Genomic DNA, 18,712 nt, shown 5'->3' with positions numbered 1-18,712 from the left:
GTTCTTGAACAGCCTAGAGTAAAGCAAGTTTAATAAAATGCATTCTCTAAATTTTTGGAAGCATACTGTTTATAAAATGGCATTTATTAATACAGGTTAAAGTGCATAATGCACTAGTGAAAATTTGTATGCATTTGTTTCAAGCTAAAAAGCACTACATAGAAAATTAATATAGTACTGTAATAATATATATAAATTACGTTTATAAAAATAAGTTATAATAATTATATAGTTATAACAATTAAAGGAATATCTTATAAATTATACACAGGGAGAACAAGGACTTTGCTGAATATGATCCGTACGTGACATTAGAAAACAGCCAACCCTTACTAAAAACTGTCTGGAAAAGCTCCTCCTCTGCCCCGGCTGTCTCTGCCCTCTTGCTGCGTTGTCCCGTCCTCTGCGCCGTGGCCAAGCTGCGCTATGGAACGTGCGCCACCTCCTGCTCCAGAGCAGGAGCAGCCGGCCCCAAATCCCACTGCCAGGAGCAGGGAAGGAGCCCCTGACGGCAGGAACGGGCCTCTCCCTGCTTTTACCCTGGCCTGGGTATGGCTTTTCGCTTGTTTTGTTCTGGGGGCTGTGTGTTTTGTTTGTGGAAAGACTGGACTAGATCTCCGGAGCTGCCTTCCAGAGCCAACCATTCCGAGGTACTGGAGAGCACTGGAAAGGAAGTGAGGGTATGTTTTCAGTCCTGTGGGCTAAAGGGTTGATTCAGTAATTCCTCCCCTGCCTTTCAGACCCTCTGTCCACCTTTAGAGGCACACTTCTGTGATGAGAGCAGACACACTGGATACAAACCAGAAAGGGTCCACCAGCAGATTGGCTCACAGACCAACATCAAATCCTAGCTCTTTTGAACAAGTCCAAAATAAATGTGCTGTATACAACAGTGAAAAACTCCTCACTACTTCCAGCAGCAATCTAACAGTACTCACTACAAGAAATCATAATTAATCGATCCAAGAATTTTATCTAAACAACTGAAATCAATATGAATTTCAACACTGGTAGTCAAAACAGAAAAAATGAAAAATTAACCCAAGCTCAAACCCCACTGTTACCTAATTTCCCAAGATTTTGATCAATGGACTGTATGGAATTAATTTGCAAGCACTCAGAGCAAGAATGCAGGGAGTGCAAAAATCTGCCCTGCAATTTGAAGATGCCCATTGTGTAGAAGGACAAGAGCAAGCAGCACAATTCTGCTATTGCAAGCAGCAGTTCTGGAATTTGGGAATGATTATCATTTCCAGGAGAGATTTTCATAAAATTTTCTTCTTGTTGACATTATGTCCTTATATTTTCAAAATAAAAAGGCATTTAATGTTTCAATAATTTTGTCTGCAACTATTCAATGCTTCTCACAGAATTCAAACCCTATATATTGTTCAAACACTTCTATAACACGCACAATATAGACAGCACAATACACACTAAACAAAAATATTAAAAAACAGAGAATTGGAGCTGCATGTGCAGTATTATGATAAAAAAAATACACTTTTAACGTTTTCCAGACACAAGTCTTAATTAAAGAACTATACTACTTATGTATCTGTATTATTAGAAAGCAGAATCTTAAACAACAGAATAAAAAAAATCCCTAAATACAAAATTAAACTGAATAAAAACTGTAGAAAAATACATCTGTATCTACAGTAAGCAAGTAAATGGGGAAAAAAAAAGAGACAGAACAATCTGCATTTTATTCATCTGTACCAACCACATGTAAGAATAAACATGGAGAAGTAAACATGCCCAAGGTCATAGAGATTTGAGGTAGTAACTCTTGATTTCCAGACTCACATGCAATTAATTGGACACAAGACTTCTAGAAGTTAAGCACATCTAACTTTAGGAAACTACTACAGTGCTGTATTTCAAATGTTGTTCGTATCTTACAATTGCATATTTGTGTTTTATATTTACCAGTTTAAAATAGGAAATGTTAACATTTTTCTTATACAAAATGCCAAATGTGTTTCTATTTTGAAGATTACATTAATTTTTAAAGCACAAGTATATTTTTACAGAAGTTTTAAAAGCACCTGCATCTATCAACACTAAGAGTAATTTTCTCTATCCTTTTTTCCTCCTCATTAATGCCTCTTTCATTGGCTCTGTACACTGGGAGGGTTTTGGCTGCACAGAGCTCAGGGGCAGTGGGGATAAGGCTGAGAGCCTGTGGTGACAGTCAGAGGGATGGCCAACAAGGCACAGACCCTGCTGGGAGTCTGGCACACACCACCCAACCAGCATGAAGTGAAATATTCTGTCAGTGGATGTTCCATGATCACCAGCCCTCGTTCTTGGGAGGCTTTACCTTGCCAAATGCCTGCTGGACACTCAGCAGTGGAGAGGAGACAGTCTGGGAGGTTCCTGGGGTGTGTGGAAGGTCCCTTCAGACACAGCTGGCAGGGGAGCTTGCCAGGGGATGCCCTGCCAGAGCTGCTGCTCTCAAACAGAGAAGGGCTGTGGGACATGGGCTGGTCAGGGGCCATCCTGGGCACACTGACGGTGGAGTGATAGAGTTTCTCTGCTTTTGCTGAAATAAGGAAGAGGATCAACAGAACCTCTACCTTGGTCTTCCAGAGGGCAGACTTTGGCCTGTTCAGAACTCTGGTTCAGAGAGTCTCTCAGGAAACTGCCATTAAAAACAAAGGGGTTCAGGAAGGTGACATGCTTTAAGAAGGAAATCTTAAAGGTACAGGAGCAGAGAAGACAACTACCCTGGCTGAGCAAGGAGCTTTCATGGGATCTAAGGGAAAAAAGGAGAGCTTATGACCTTTGGAAGAAGGGGCATGCAACACTGGATATCATTAAGTCATACAGAGAGAAAACTAGAAAGGCAAAACCTCAACTAGAACTCAATCTAGCCATTTCTGTGAAAGATTATTAAAAGCGTTTTTATAAATACATTAACTACAAAAGGAGGGGCAAGAAAAGTCTCCATCCTTTACTGAACATGGAAAGGAAAAGAGTCACCAAGGATGAGGAAAAAGTTGATATATTTAATGCCTTCTTTGCCTCAGACTTTGTCAGTAAGATCAGTTATCCCCAGGGCAGCCCCCTGAGAAGCAGACAGGGATGGGGAGCAGGACAGACCCCCTGCAACCCAGAAGGAAGTTGTTAGTGACCTGCTGCACCACTCAGGCAATCACAAGGGTGTGGTGTCAGATGGGATCCACCCAAGGGCACTGAAGGAGCTGTCAGCAGTGCTCATTAAACCACTCTCCATCATTTATCATTAGTCCTGGTAAAACAGGGAGGTCTCAGATGTCTGAAGGTTGGCCAGTGTGACACCCATCTACAAAAACAGTAGAAGGGAGCATCCAGGGAACTATAGGTCTGTCAGCCAGGGACATTATGTGCCAGGGAAGGTTATGGAGCAGATCACCTTGAGTGACATCACACAGCCCATACAGGACAACCAGGGGATCAGGCCCAGCCAGCAGGGAATTAGGGACAGGCTGCCTGAGAACCTAATTGCCTCTCATGACCAGATGACCAGCCTGTTGGACGAGATGAAGACTGTGGATAGTCTACTTGGACTACAGCAAAGCACCCCATTGCAGGGACATTGAGGTGCTAGAGTCCATAAAAGGGCAACAGAGTTGATGAAGGGTCTGGAGCACAAGTGCTGCGAGGAGCAGCTGAGGGAGATGGGGCTGTTTAGCCTGGAGAAAAGGAGGGTAATGGTGACCATATCACTCTCTACAACTGCCTGAGAGGAGGGTGCAGCCAGGTGAGGGTCAGCCTCTTCTCCCAGGCAACCAGTGACAAGACAAGAGGGCAGAGTGTCAACCTGTGTGCACATCAGGAAGAATTTTGTTAGTGAAAGGGTGGTTAAGCATCAGAACAGGCTGCTCATGGAGGTGTTGGAGTCATCATCCCTGGAAGTGTTCAAAAAACAGTGGATGTAGCACTTAGAGCCATGATTTAGTTGACATGCTGGTTTTCGGTCAAAGGTTGGACTCGATGATTTTGCAGGTCTTTTCCAACTGATGCTATGCTGACAAAGTGGAAAAAAAAAATGCAGCAAGAACAGATGATTTATAAAGAAGAAGCCAACAAATTTTAAGCACTCTCGACCTGTTACACTTTCCTTGCAACATACCTTTGAAACAAATAAAACTACTTTTGAAAGCTATCTCAGAACCAAACAGAAACTATAAATGACACCAATTCAATCACATCTCTTTTCACATACACAGGCTTTAAAAATATGTATATATACATATAGATCCATTCCTGGTAAAGCATAAAACTAGTATGTGTATTTACTGCACGTTTAGTTATTAATGCACACAACAAACCCTAAAGTTACTTCAAAAAGGAAGGCATCCACTCAACCACTCAATACCAAAGAAGCTAAGAGACCATCTGTTACGGTCACTTCACTTGTTTTTATTACTTCTGAGTAACTACAGATTTCCAGTTTAGCCACAAACTCACAAGCATAATAGCATGGCATATAAACATAAGTTAGTGGACCATCACACAACAATTACTCTTGGAATTAAAATATATGAGTAGTACATATCAAGTTTCTTTCACAAGAGAAATACAGTGGTTTACAACTATCTGGGCACCTTAGATCTCTATGAGGTTTATGTACAGTATGATTACTGCATCAAGATACTTGATTTAGATAAATTACTCTGATAATGTAATTATGAAAGAGCTCATTGAAATTTCCTTCTTATAATGTACTATAATCAAATCACTATCATATTTCTGACTATTTGTCCTCTAAAGGTTTTCTTCCAAGTAGGAAAACAGAACTCTAGTTTTGTCTCATGATTCCACTATTACCATATTCATAAGGTAAACAGAGCTTACATCCTAAAACACTATAATCTAACTGCCAAAAAATGCACATCAACATTCCTAAACACATATTTAAATGTCCTTTAGACAGGCTAAATAATTATACTGTTGGATTCAAAGACTAATTTAATGTCACACAAGTATCTTTACAGTACCATGTACATGTTGTACAAAATATCATTATGTATCTAGAACACAATTTCCGGATCACTTTATTTTCATTCTATACTGCCTCTCTGAAACTTCCCATCCTGTTTCTTTACTTGTTATGCCATGTCCCATTTATGCACCCTCCCTCTTATCAATGTCTACCAATCATCAATATCCAGGTGCCTACTGCTCTATTCTTTAAGGCTCCATTCATTCCATTCTTTGTCCACAGGATGTCCTCTCTAAACCAGCTTTCAAAGCTGCTACACTGCTCTTGCCAGTCTGTGAATATCTTATTTTGAAAGTCTTTGGAGCAGAGGCAAGTTAAGACAACCTAAGTGCACTAGCACAGTAATGTTTCATTCTTTTCAGAGATAAGGATGTGAAGAAAACTGAAGTATGAACATTTTTAGTAAATAACAAAAAACAACACTTGAAACAAGTATTTGACTTCTTTTTATATATTTATAACCTAAATTTAGATATCTTTTGTTTTCCTCACCTGGTATATGGTGTAGTATCAGATACTGTATACAACTCATAATGTATCTGACACAGAAAAATTAGGCATAAACTCTGTATATAGCCTTGTGTGCTGCAATACCTAAATCCCAAGATGGCATATGAAGAACTGCTGACACCAAACTATTTATATCATTTACAAGTATTGCAATGGATCCCTAAAATAAGAGATTTGTAAGTTAAATTAAAAGGATGAATATTTAAGGGTAGCATTCTTTTCCTGACTTGAATACATAGTCTGTAAGCAGTTTCATAGGCCGAAAATAAAATACCATAATGAAATATATAATTTGAGTGGATAGCACATGCCCTATTTCACACTGCAATTAACAATTAAATTCACACTTAATACTGCAAACTAGCTCATTATTTTGGAAAAAGGACTGTGCCAGGTTTTCTCCTAGGGATGATTTTTGGTACTCTGCATAACACAGCACTTGAAAACAAATTTTAATTACAGTTTAGCAAATGTTTTTCATTAAGAAATTTGTTCAGGTTTGCAAACAAAACCAAGTAACTAAGCTGTCCATAATTAAATAATCTACAATCCAGTTGTTCAGACTGCTGAACTCCAAGGGCACAGAGACTGAAGCAAAAACAGATTCAAATCCTTCCTGGCCAGAGTTTCTAATTTTTCAAGACAGAGGAAACTACTCAGCACCCTTACCAATGGGATCCTTGTTTCTTTACCCATTCATTATCACTGGAAGAAATCTTTTTTCTACTCTTCTAATTTGGTGTGAAAAGTAAAAAATTAGTGGTTTGTAAGACTCAAGATTTGGCTTGAATTAACAAGTCATATGTCCCATGAAGGCCATTTATGCTGACGTATGTCTCCCTGCTGACATATCTGAAAACTGTCACTCCTGAAGCATGAAAGAGCACTACCAAATACAGTACATGATGCACATACCAGCAATGAGTCTTTTATGACACGAGCCACTTCTTCCAGTGAATTCAACTGAATGGAAAACAACTGGTCTAGAAGATGTAAGGTAGCCTTTTCAAGGCTTGGTAGGTGACGAAGCCAAAGGCTGAAGACAGGTGGTTCAGGAAGGGAGATCTTCTTCCTGGTTTAGAAAGGAAAATAGTGTTTTACCTGACTAACTAGAAGGAAGACAAAAAAACAAACTTTTTTTTTTTAAATGTATTGGTGGGAAAGGCACCACAAAGATCAGCCTGAAGTAAGAGAGAGAGATCTTTTTTATAGTAGCCTGCTCAACAGCAAATCATAATAGCTAAGAATGACAGGAAATCACCATCATCTACAGATGCAACTTTACCACACATATTTAAAACTTAGAAATTTGGTCATGATGAATCCCATCAAATGGAAACAGAAGGTTTAGGTCCAGAGCTCCCTTCCTCTCTTGAGAAAGGTCCTTTCCCTGGACCTTGAGCTCTCTCAAACTTGGAATAATTCCTGCAGGCAGACAGATGAGTAGGAAGGTCCTGAATAATATTTCTGCTATACAACCAAAGTATTACCTATCTTTGCAGGGAAATAAGGAAAAAACCCAAAACCAACAACAACAAAAAGGAAAAAAAAAAAAAAAAAAAAAAAAAAAAAAAAAAGAGAACAAAAAAAGAAAAAAAAATTACTTAGAAGTAGCTAAGCACTGACCAGAGATATTTAACAGACAAATTCTTAAGAAGTTATCTTGTCACCTAAAGACTTCAGCTATTGGTGCTGAATCCCTACAAAGAAAAGGCACAGTGTGGACCAGCAGGATTCAAAATATACTAAACTAACCACTCAAGAAGAGATATCACAGCACAAATATCCTACTGTATTTTTGTATCTATTGACCAAAACAATACATAAATAACAATAAATATTTGCCTTGGTCTTAAATCAAGTTAAGATTAAAAAACCTAAAATTAGGCTGGAGAGTACATGCAAACTAAAGCTGATAAAAGAGAAAAATATTAGCAGAAAGAATACTAAAGCCATTTTAGGATCTCTTTTCAATGTATTTATTTTGCCATACATTCATTTAATTATCAGCTCTCAGAATTCTGAATTTCATTAAAAGCCTGTATTTTTTCCACATAATATTCTGTACACTTAAAATGTGCATGTAGAAACAAGAAATACACTGAAGTATCCAGAATGTCAAAACTGTAGAGCAATGCTCAATTTCAGGATGCTGTTTTACTAACTATTACTATTAAAGCATATATGCACATCAGAGTAAATTAAGAATGACAAGAGATTAGCTAATTTTGCCACTACCAACTTTCTTGTTGTTTTTGTGGTAGCATGGTAGATATTATAGATATTATGACAGGAAAAGAAAGCTAATAAGCTTACATAGGAGTGTTGCAACTATAAGATATAAAACCCATACAGGAAGTTAACTGTAATGACTATACTTCCAGAGCTGAACTTCCAGATGGTCCCACCAGGACAATTTTGAGTTCTTTGGAGCCTGCAACAGCCCTATTTTCTGGAGCAGACTTCACCCATGTTCAGAAGAAGACATGTTCAGAACACAACAGAGTCAGGGAAAATAGAAGCCAGTTGTCAGAGCAGGAAAAAAATAAAATACAAGCACATCCACATTGCAACCACATGAGTTCAGTGACAGTTCAGGAATATACCATGCAAAGCACATGTGAGCCTGTATCTGCTCTCAGGGAAACCATGCACTTTTGTTGAGGACCCTGAAAGAGCCACTTAGTCATAAGCCAAGTGAAATCAGATACTTTTGTTCACTGTGATAAGTAAGTAGTTCAACAGCTAAGTAAAGAGACATTTATTTCAGTCAGAAGAACCTCTTATGACCATCCAAAGAATGGCCCTACTCACAACATGAAGCGTCAGAAGTGTGTCGTGATGGACTGCCCGTCAGCTTACTGATATGAGAACAAACCATCTGTACAGAGCCTGTGAACCTCCTCTCAAAGTCTTTCAAACTTGTGGAACATATGAAGAGTCAGAAGCCACAAAAGATGGACAAGTTCAAAAACTGAAAGACAGCTCTGTCTTTTTGGGCACATCTTTCACTACAAACCTCCACATTCCTTTTTCATTCCTTTTCCTTGGCTTCTAGCAACACACATGGATTAGTTATTGTACTTTTCCATTAATTATCTACTTTTGTCTGGAGCCGTCAATGGATTACCACAAAAATCTTCATTAGAACATCTCAGAAATTATGATGAGTACAGAGGAAGCAATTAAAACTCATTAAAAAAGGAGAGAAATGAGTAATTGACATAAAGTGTTCACAAGGGACATTTTCGAGTATTAAAAAAACCTGTTTATAACACAGTGCCTCAGCTACAACTTGAATAAAGCAATTCTCAAACAAAAGTAAGCTGTGCTTTCCCTGATATCTTTCCTGGCATAGTCAACCTTGCTAATGTTCGGCTTCGCTCAGCTGGTTTTCATCCACAGACTGATTTTATCAGAACAGTGGATTTAGGGGTAACAAAGCAACCAAAGCTGTATTTCATAAATTGCTCTTCTCTCAGACTCATTAAAACTAATCTGCTGAAAACCAGGAGAATTTAAAGTCTGGAGAACAAATTTCACAAGAAAAACCCCATCAAGACCCAAAAGAATTATGAAAACATCATATGTAAGGATCTATCTTACACACAGAAAAATTAAAGTGGCTTCCAAATTGTCAAGTTGACATTTCTATGAAAAATTATCACAATTTCCATAATTTATCAAGATTTCCACAAAATTCCTAAAATCTATTGAAGGTTTTAACTTCCTTTCTAGGGAATAGGTAAGACAAGGTCCCAGTCAATATTAAAAGCTGTTATGTCACAGTTTGTGCATCAGCAATGTAAAATTCTGCTTTGTCCACAGCCTCACCTCTGCTATTTAACTGCAAGGGAAATACTTTACTAGAAAGGTGTACAGTGCATTCAGCATACAAACCTAGAAAAAAGACATTGAATTGAATTGAATTGAATTGATAGTCTATGAAAAAGCAAAACAATAATACAAACCCTGCTACTTACTTTAAAAAGGCTTCATTTACAGCCTCTAGAAACTCTGAACTGAGAATTTCTTTTGATGAACCTCCATGGTAAAGAAGGAGAGTTTCCAGCAATGGAGTTAGATCAGGCAAAGTAATGAGAGGCACACAGAAAATGGACATAGCATTCACATGACTGGCTGAAATGCTGAGGGAAAAACACAGTTCATATTCAGAACATTAACTAATTACAGAAGATTAAATGTAAGACATGCATACCTAACTGCTGAAAAATTATTTACTAGAATGGCTTGACATTATCATTCCATATTGTGTGCAAAATGTTAAGTCATATAAAATGTGACATTTAAGTGCTCAAAGCAAACCATGTGAGAGATATCAACACAATTCTGAATTGAACACTCAGTTGTGTTGGCTCCATCACCACATCCTTCCTAGCAGACACTTCCCTATCTTTCCCAGGGTCAGTGAAGGAAGACTAGAGATTCACAGCTCCCATGTAAGTTTCCTAGAGCCACAGAAGAGAAAACCTAGCTGCTTTTCAGGCCTTTTGTTGCTTTTTTAACCTCTCTTTCCTATTAACAGAAACAATTTATGAATCCTGCTGTCTTCAAGTGCTCAGCTGGAAAAATTTTGTCTTACAGATCTACAGCGGAAGGAATGTGTAACACCTTTGGATCTCAATATACAAACCACTTGCTGGATCTTCTCACTAAAACTACATGGTTGGAAATGACTAAAGACAGTGGAATCTGGAATATAAAGAAAATACAGAAACTTTGGAACTTTAAGAAAATTTAAATGGCAGAGACTAGATTTTCAAAAAGAAATCACACCTTTCCCAGAGAATATACATTGTTTCTAGCACATGAAACTGTAGCATTGACAGGAAGACACTTTTAAAGACTAAGAACCATGAAATAATGAACTGCAGCACATTAAAACATGGTAAAATAAAATACATTGTTTGCAAAAGGCTTTGTGAGCTCCTGCAAGTTTCCTCTGATTCACTAAAAGAAGTGCATTCTCTGCAAGAATCTGGAAGCATTTTCTGTGAGGAGGCACCAATACTACTTCTGAAGACCTGAGATGGGAATTAAGAGGCTGCTCAGCAGTATGGAAATGGACATGAGGTATTAAGCATTTATCATTTAAACAGAGAGAGAAATACAACATTACACATTTTCAAAGATGCACATTTCTGAGAAATTACCTGATTAAATATGTGTTTCAGGTTTCTTATACTGAAATACTTCAAAATGCACTTTTGTTACAAGTGTTTTTGTAGGAAATGGTAATTATTGGGATGATCATATTGTGCAGCAGTATTTTCCAGGATACACAGACCTGAAGTTCTAAATCAGTTCCTTTGCAAAATTATGTTTCTAATTCCTTATCCAGGACTAGCAAAATTTAGCAGTTTAATTTAGTCTTACTTAACTTCAGAAGAAAAGCACTGTAAAGGCAACTTTCTTCTACATAATCTTCAAAATACATTCTCAGAGAATAGTGCACAATGCAGTCCGCTGTGTACAATTAATTTGGACAGATATTAACATCTGAATTTTTAAAATATCACCAAATGGAGAAAGGAGAAAATGTACACCTCTAAAAGCAAACATTGGAATTTGAATAAATAACTGTATCATAATTTCTATACTCAAAAATCAACAGAAGTTCAAAATCTTCCCTTTCTTCCAGCAAAAATCAGGTATTTCTGTTCCCAACAGTCTTAACCAGCTTTTCAGCTAAGTCTGTTTCACCCTATTTTTAAAAATGTGGGCATTTATTTCCTAAATGGAAAGAAACTTTGTGATACTCCTCATTAACTGCATCCATGATTTTAATACTAACATCAGTTCTAAACAAATTCAGCACATATAATCTTCTTTAACAAATATCTAGGTGCAAAGAGGAAGGGGAGAATAATAGCCAAGATTCTGGCTCATGATACAAGAAAAGTATTTCAATCAGCCTCTTCTTTCTTGTAATTTTACAAGCTATGTAAAATAAGTCATAAAACTCTTTTATTCATAGCCTCTTTTATTCAGAGCATTTTGGCTCTGGAGGGCAACAGAATGTGCACAGGCATCTTCTTTCATTCAATTAATTAACTATTAATTATTTCAATTTTATTAATATTTCAATGCTTTTATTTACTTATTTTACTATTTAGTAATAACAACAATAATTTCATTTAGTTTATTACATAACACTATTAGTGTAATAATTTCATCACTAATAATTTAATTATGAATAAGCATTGCTTATTTGTATTTATTACTTTTATTTATTTATTATTAATTATTTATTTTTTAATAATTTAATCTAATGAATTGAAGACACAATTTGAATTCACAGTTTACATTAAAAATATCATCATTTTGTCTTTTTTTTCTTAGCTGCAATTCACTTAATTTATATGCAATCAATAGGGTCTACTCACATTCAAATGACATAATTTTTACAGTACCAACAATTGACTGATCTGCACTTCAAGGTCAGTGGAAAGGTACAAATCAGACACCAAAAAGGCATGATCATGTGAGAAATAGTGACAACAACACTGTTAGGCAAATGATCTTTGAAGGTCCCTTCCAACTGTTCTGTAACTCCTAGGTTAAGTACAAACTCTAATGCGAAGCCAAACTTACCAAGCTTGTCCACACCTTAAATTATCTAACTTTTCAGCTAAGCCTAAGTTGCCCAAGACTGTAACATGATCTTCACTGAACTGCAATGACCCAAACCAAAACATATCAAAACTATGTTTAGATAACACCTACCTCTCCTGAATGTTAAGTCCATTGGACTGGTTTTCTCTGAGTTCTGTTACTAATGAAACAACCATCTGTTAAATAAAATAAAATATATTACATTTACTGCCAATAAGCAGACATTAGTTGCATGGTTCTCTGTGTGACTGATGTACTGTAAAGGTAAATAAATTTTAAATTTTTTTTACTATTGATTTTAAATTAAAGGCCTCCAAATCACTGAACAAACTGTACTGCAAAATGTTATTTTAACACATTATACTTTATAAGTTTTAAAACAAAAAATATATTCATTTTAGCTCTGCTTTTCCATGAGTTAAGGAGTAACTTTCAGAAGAGCATTACTAATAATTTTTACATGCTTTGTTTAATTCAAGTCAATATATTTTGAAATATTATTCCCATTACTTTTATATATCTTAAATATAAAAGTGACTTTAGCTAACATTTAGGGCTCATCTCCCATTTTAAATGTAGCAAATGTAGTAAAAAGAAACATTCAGAAGTTACATTCTAATACATAAAATAATAAATACAATTTTAACTTCATGGGCAAAAATAATGATAGAAGAGGGTGTTTCTTTTGTTGTAGTGCAACAGCAGTGGGAATTTTGTTTTTATGAACATCTATTACAGTGTAATCTAATAAAAGTTTCTCATTTGTCCAGAGATCTCCCACTTCATTTTTTCCCTTAAAAGGTTGTAAAAGTAACTGAGGTAAGAAAAGATAAACAAAGTCCAGTTCATGTTCCTTATCACAATGACAGCTGCATGTATGTGCTTATAAACTGGTGATTTATTATTAAAGAAATCTCAATTACACAAAATACTTACATTTTTAACCAAGTGACAATAATAATCTGCTGATGTGTAGCCCAGAGCTGATATGAATGTACTGGTTTCCGATTCATTACTTTCCCACTTAGAAGAAGAAAGGAGATGGCACAGCAAACTCTGAGAAATCAACAAAATGGCAATGAAGTACCAGGCTACCACAGGCTGTGTAAAGGAGCAGGTCAGCTATTGAACCCTGTCTGGGCTAAAGGCTTTTGGTCGGCTGTGGCCATTTTATACCACGGATACAGAAGAGCAGACAGCTCCCACCAACCATAAGGAAAATGCTGCAGCTGCCACAATCAAATATGGGTTCACTCACACCACACAATTCCAGCAGCTATCCAACAGCAGTGGAGAACATACACATCAAAACCTTTGCTAGGTTTCAGTTCCCTGGGAGCTATTTCAATCATCTGTATTCTCGGTGAAGTTAACATCTACTTTTCCATACCACTTTTTCAAGATGCTCTGGGATTCAAGGTCTGGTCTCATACTGTAATTTGGCTAATCTTCTCATAATTTTAAGACTTTTATCATTGACTAATCTTGACATTTACTTCTCTACCAATTCACTTCCAATGCTTTACATTTTATTAAAACCTTTTAAGTACATCATACGATAATATAAGCATTCCTTTGCTGATAGTTTCTAAGTCAGATTAACAGATTTGATACACTGGTTCTGCAAGCATGAATTCATGCTTTCCTAGTTCTTCAGTACTACAGCTCTGCTGTCATTTGGACAGGTCTTACACCCCATCACCTTCCCCAGCAAACTCATTATGAAAATCAAAAGTGAAATCTTGAGCAGGTTTTTGCATCCAGGCATCACAACTGAGCTGAGATAGTTCTGTGTTAATTATCAAACTATCTGCTCTGCATTTTTTACAGCTTTCATTTCTTCCTGTTCTTGACTGCTACATGCTGACATAACAACAGTTATGTTCCAGGGTTCATTTCAGTGCTTTACGTATCACTGACACTTAAAGTATAAACTGTATATGGCACTAAGTATATAAAATTCTTTGTAACAGAGGGTCAGGATTAGTATACACAGTAAAAGGCCTTAGTTTAAAAAACATATGATTAAATAAAGGTTCAGACAAAACCCCTGTGACTTCCATGGGTTTAGGCTGCTTCATTCTATGAATTCTTGTTAATAAAAAGAGGAACCTGTTGAAAGATTATTGAGACAACAACAACAACAACAACAACAACAACAACAACAACAACAACAACAAAGAAATCTCATTAACTCCTTTTCTCCTTTCAGAAATTCAAGTATTTATATGTGCTTTTGTTGAATATCCCAAAGCAACTGCTTCAGAAGTCCTGGCATTAGATATATTCAATACATGTGTTCCACATTTGATTGATGTGAGAGAGAAGAATCAGCAGAACACCAGAGCTCTAAGAAAACTCATTGCTATCAAAATAAGTAACAAGCATTTGAGATATCCTATTTATCATACTTCAGGATTCTTTTACTACCTTGAAGAATTATGTTAAATGCCTAAATATAACTTTCCTTCATTGTACAACTTTTTTCCTAGATAGCCCTCAACAGAAGCAACTGCTGTTCTATTGCCATTCAGAGAATTCCCAAAAACCAGAAAGGATTAAAATTGCTGTGGCAAAACAGTTTCAGAGTAGTAACTTATATTCAATTTTTTTGCATTCTTAAGAAAAAGACAAAAAAGAGTGGATTTTGAAAATGTATAAGCCTGTCAGAAGTGAAAGCTAAAATCTATTTAAACTGTACAATCTCCCAACAGGCCTTAATCAATTTATTGGTAAAAAAATAATAACCCTTATATATTTTTATTGTCTTTTGCAACTATTACTAAAGTTAAATTTTAAGAACACTATCAAGGTTACCTACAAAATAGGACAGTTTGCCAAGCAGAATGAGATAAGGGACGAAACTGAAAATCAAAAACAAAACAAACAAGGAGTTACAACAACAAACCTGGGATGCCACTTTCACTAGAGGTAAGGAAGGAGCTTGAAAAGTACAGTCTGTGGATTGCTCAGTGAAATACTTACAAAAAGCTTGACCATTGACAATAAACATAAAAATCTCTGAAAAGGATGTGACAGGCTGACATGGCAGCAGGTGACAGCTAAATGAGGGAGTGGCTTAAAACCCCATATATTCACCTGCAACACTACAAAACTTATTATCTAGTAACCCTTTCTGTAACTAGAATTTTCCTAAGGCTAAAACTAATTGAACACTCTTTATGAACAGCACTTTCAAAATTCCTTTTTGCCCTACCCTTGTGCAACAGCCAGTGCTAACCAAGCAATAGGAGAAAAGAGAAGACAAAATGACTATACAGCATCAGAGTCTGCATAATGTCCTGCAATCCTTCCCAGTGTTGGTTTTTGGTTTGGTATTGTTTTGGGGTTTCACGTGCTTATTTACTTTCTTGGGTTTTTGTTGTTTTATTTTCAATTTATGTGCAAGGAATTTGCAGATTTTTTTTCTTGAAATGTACAAAATCTCTGAACAGCCAGAAGGGGGCAAGGGAAACACAGGCAATGAGATACTGTAGTCAAGATGAAAGGAGCTATTAGGTATTTATATAAGACAAAGAGGTATTAAAGGTAGAAAACGTAAAATTCAGCTCTATGTCTTATGTATTTCATTTTACTGACAGTGTTGCAGTGGAAAGCCTGAGACAACCCTACATGCAACAAAGATATTTGTTAACAGTAAGTTAAAGCATTTGTTTATTTCAGTTTAAAAGCTTTCTTACTCTTCTAGAACATATACAGAAAGTTCTCCTCCTCTCTAGAAAAAGTAGCTTATTTATTTCTTATATAATTTTGGTTTTAAGTGATAATTATTTTACTACTCTATATTAGCTGTCTGGAGGAAAAACTAACACTGATGTTTCACCCAACTTGACAAATGAGTTGTTAGGATAAGGAATATTTAATGTCTTCATCAATGGGATGAAGTGGGACTGAGTAGGATCAAGTGCATTCCCAGCAAGTTTCCAGATGACACCAAGACACATGTCAGTTGATTCCCTGTGGGAAGGGATGCCATCCAGAGGTAGGAGGGGCAGGTCTGTGTGAACCTCACAAAGTTCAACAAGGCCAAGTGAAAAAGTCCAGCACCTTAACTGGGATAATCTCCAATATCTCCAAAAGGGATAAATGGACTGAGAACAGCCTTGCAGAGAAGGGCTTGGAAATACTTGAAATTAACTCTTTCAGGAAGTACTGAGAGAAATCTAAGATTTCAGATTTTCTCACATATACAGGAAGCAATACAAATATTCAAACCTCATGACAGGTTCCAATATTACATTATGAATCCCCCCCAAAAGCATTTTGGAAAATAAAAAAAACATGACATATTACAGAGCCACAGTATTGATCAGCAACTTGATACAGATGACTTTTAAGGAATCATTTAAAGATCAATAGTTAAGCAAAATTCAAGCACATGATGAGAAAATTGTCAGTACTAAATGCACTCCTGTATTGATGGTATTAGTCATGGATCCTACACTACTCCAGCAACATTAACAGCTGGAGATCTACATAATCATCTGTTATTCCTGGCAGTGAATCAATTACCATTCCCTGTCTAATCCACTAATATCACATTCTACAAGCCAGGGAAGTTGATCTGCAGCAGAAATACTCTGTTCAAAAGGAAAAAAAAAATAAGAGCCTTTTATTTTCGCATTTCCAGAATCAAGATGGTGAATTTTGGAAAACAAACAACAGTCAGGCACACTGCAATATCAGAATTGACTTTTTTCTTTATTTCTTCCACCACTGAGTAAGTAACAGGGAAATCACCTTGGCTGCAATTGCAAGAGAAGAAATCTATTGGCAGCCTAGGATTAAAGCCATACTATTCAAAATCCCATTCAATCGGAAATTTAATTGATAATTTTTTATAAAATGACTCACAATGACCAATGTCTTTGAACAACATTGAAATTTATTTTACTGATACAATTTATACTGAGTAATACTGCAGATAATTCAAAATCCACTGCTGAAGAGAGATTTCTAATATCTTTAACAGGCAGATAATCCTATGAGCATTACCAAAAAGACGTAAACTGATAAACTTAATCAGTGTAAGCACACTGCTTCACATCGACAAGATCCTATAGCATACCTCCACTACCTCCCCACTCCCACAACAAAATTCAGTATGGAGTAAGGGATAGGATATGATTTGTTGAGGCAAAGCAAGGGAAGAAAACAAATCATCTCCAGTCCTTAGCCCTCACTGTGGTCCTTGTCCTGTGGATGATCTGGAGCTGGGATATCGAGACAAAGAAGACAAAAGAAAAAGAGAGGAGAAAGAGAGAAAAGAGAAAGAAAGCCAGAGAAAAGAAGAGAGAAAGACAGAAAAAATGAAGATGAGACCTGATTCATTCCCTTTTATAGTTCACCTGGTGCACGCCTCTTATGTAAACTAGACTTGTCACACAATTTTGTTCACTCATGCACAACCAGCTCCAAGAAGTGAGATGGGGGAGGGGGACTAAGCATGAGTCTCAATTTAGAGCAGGAACTTGGCTCAGAACAGCACCCCCCCAGCTCCACAATCACACCATTCCTGTAGCAATACTCAGAATGTTGGAGACAAAACATGCTTAGGTCTGATTTTCTATAGTGCCCCCTCAGTCAGTCTGATCATGAAGCCAAGTTGGGTGAGAGATTTTATCTGCTGAAAGGTAGCAAGGCTCTGCAGAAAGATCTGGACAGGCTGGATCAATGGGCCGAGGGCAGTTGATTCAGTGAAGTGCTGGGTCCAGCCCAACACTGGGTCCAGTCACAAGCCCAGACAGCACTACAGGCTGGGGCAAGAGAGGCTGGAATGCTGCCCAGCCAAAAAGGACCTGTGGGAGTTGAGCAATGAGCCAGCTGTGCTCAGGTGGTCAGGATGGCCGGTGGCATCTTGGACTCCTTCAGCAATGGTGTGGCCAGCAGGACCAGGGCAGTGACTGTCCCCCTGTATTCAGCCCTGGTGAGGCCACACCTTGAATGCAGAGTCCAGATTTGGGCCACTCACTGCAAGAAGGACATTGAGGTGCTGGAGTGTGTCCAGAGAAGGGCAAAGGAGCTGGTGAAAGGTCTGAAGCACGGGTCCCATGAGGGGCAGCTGTGGGAGCTGGGGATGTTTAGCCTGGAGGGGCCAAACAGGAGGGGAGACTGTATTGTTCTCTACAACTGCCTCAAAGGAGGTGTAGCCAGGTGGGGGTTGGTCTCTTCTGTTACAATCTCAGTAACAACTGACAGCATAAGAAGACATGGTCTCAAGCTGCACCAGGGGAGTTTTAGACTGGATATTACGGAAAAATTCTTCATTGACAGGTCTGCCAGGCACTGGAATAGGCTGGCCTATTGGTAGTGGCACCACCACTCCTGGAAGTGTTCAAAAGGTATGTAGATGTAGCACTAGGGACATGGTTGGGTGGCATATGGCAGTGCAGTGTTAACACTGCACTTGATCTTACAGGTCTTTTCCAGCTTCTGTGATTCTGAAGAGGGCTAACCAATTAAAACAGTTTTCACATAAGTTAAGGTAACTCTTTTGATACTCCTCTTTAAGTAATGAAGGCTGACTTCCATATGCTGTAAGGGATTTGTTGA

General features: G+C 37.3%; 1 protein-coding gene across 2 annotated transcripts in view; it reads right to left on the bottom strand.

Annotated features, from left to right (window-relative positions):
* Positions 1-18,712, bottom strand: part of FANCC (FA complementation group C) — an 83,104-nt gene that overhangs the window by 17,951 nt on the left and 46,441 nt on the right. Inside the window, exons 5-8 of one of the 2 annotated variants that reach the window (XM_056514246.1) lie at positions 13,076-13,195; positions 12,251-12,315; positions 9,487-9,651; positions 6,419-6,575 (exon numbers count right to left, since the gene is read on the bottom strand). In XM_056514246.1, the coding sequence (XP_056370221.1) occupies positions 6,419-6,575; positions 9,487-9,651; positions 12,251-12,315; positions 13,076-13,195 (507 nt within the window). The remainder of the gene's footprint in view (positions 1-6,418; positions 6,576-9,486; positions 9,652-12,250; positions 12,316-13,075; positions 13,196-18,712) is intronic. The other variant, XM_056514247.1, reaches the window with a different exon arrangement.

The sequence above is a fragment of the Oenanthe melanoleuca genome, chromosome Z, assembly GCF_029582105.1.
Source record: "Oenanthe melanoleuca isolate GR-GAL-2019-014 chromosome Z, OMel1.0, whole genome shotgun sequence".
In the NCBI taxonomy this organism is placed as follows: Eukaryota; Metazoa; Chordata; class Aves; order Passeriformes; family Muscicapidae; genus Oenanthe; species Oenanthe melanoleuca.
This window is presented reverse-complemented; position numbering and strand designations above follow the sequence as displayed.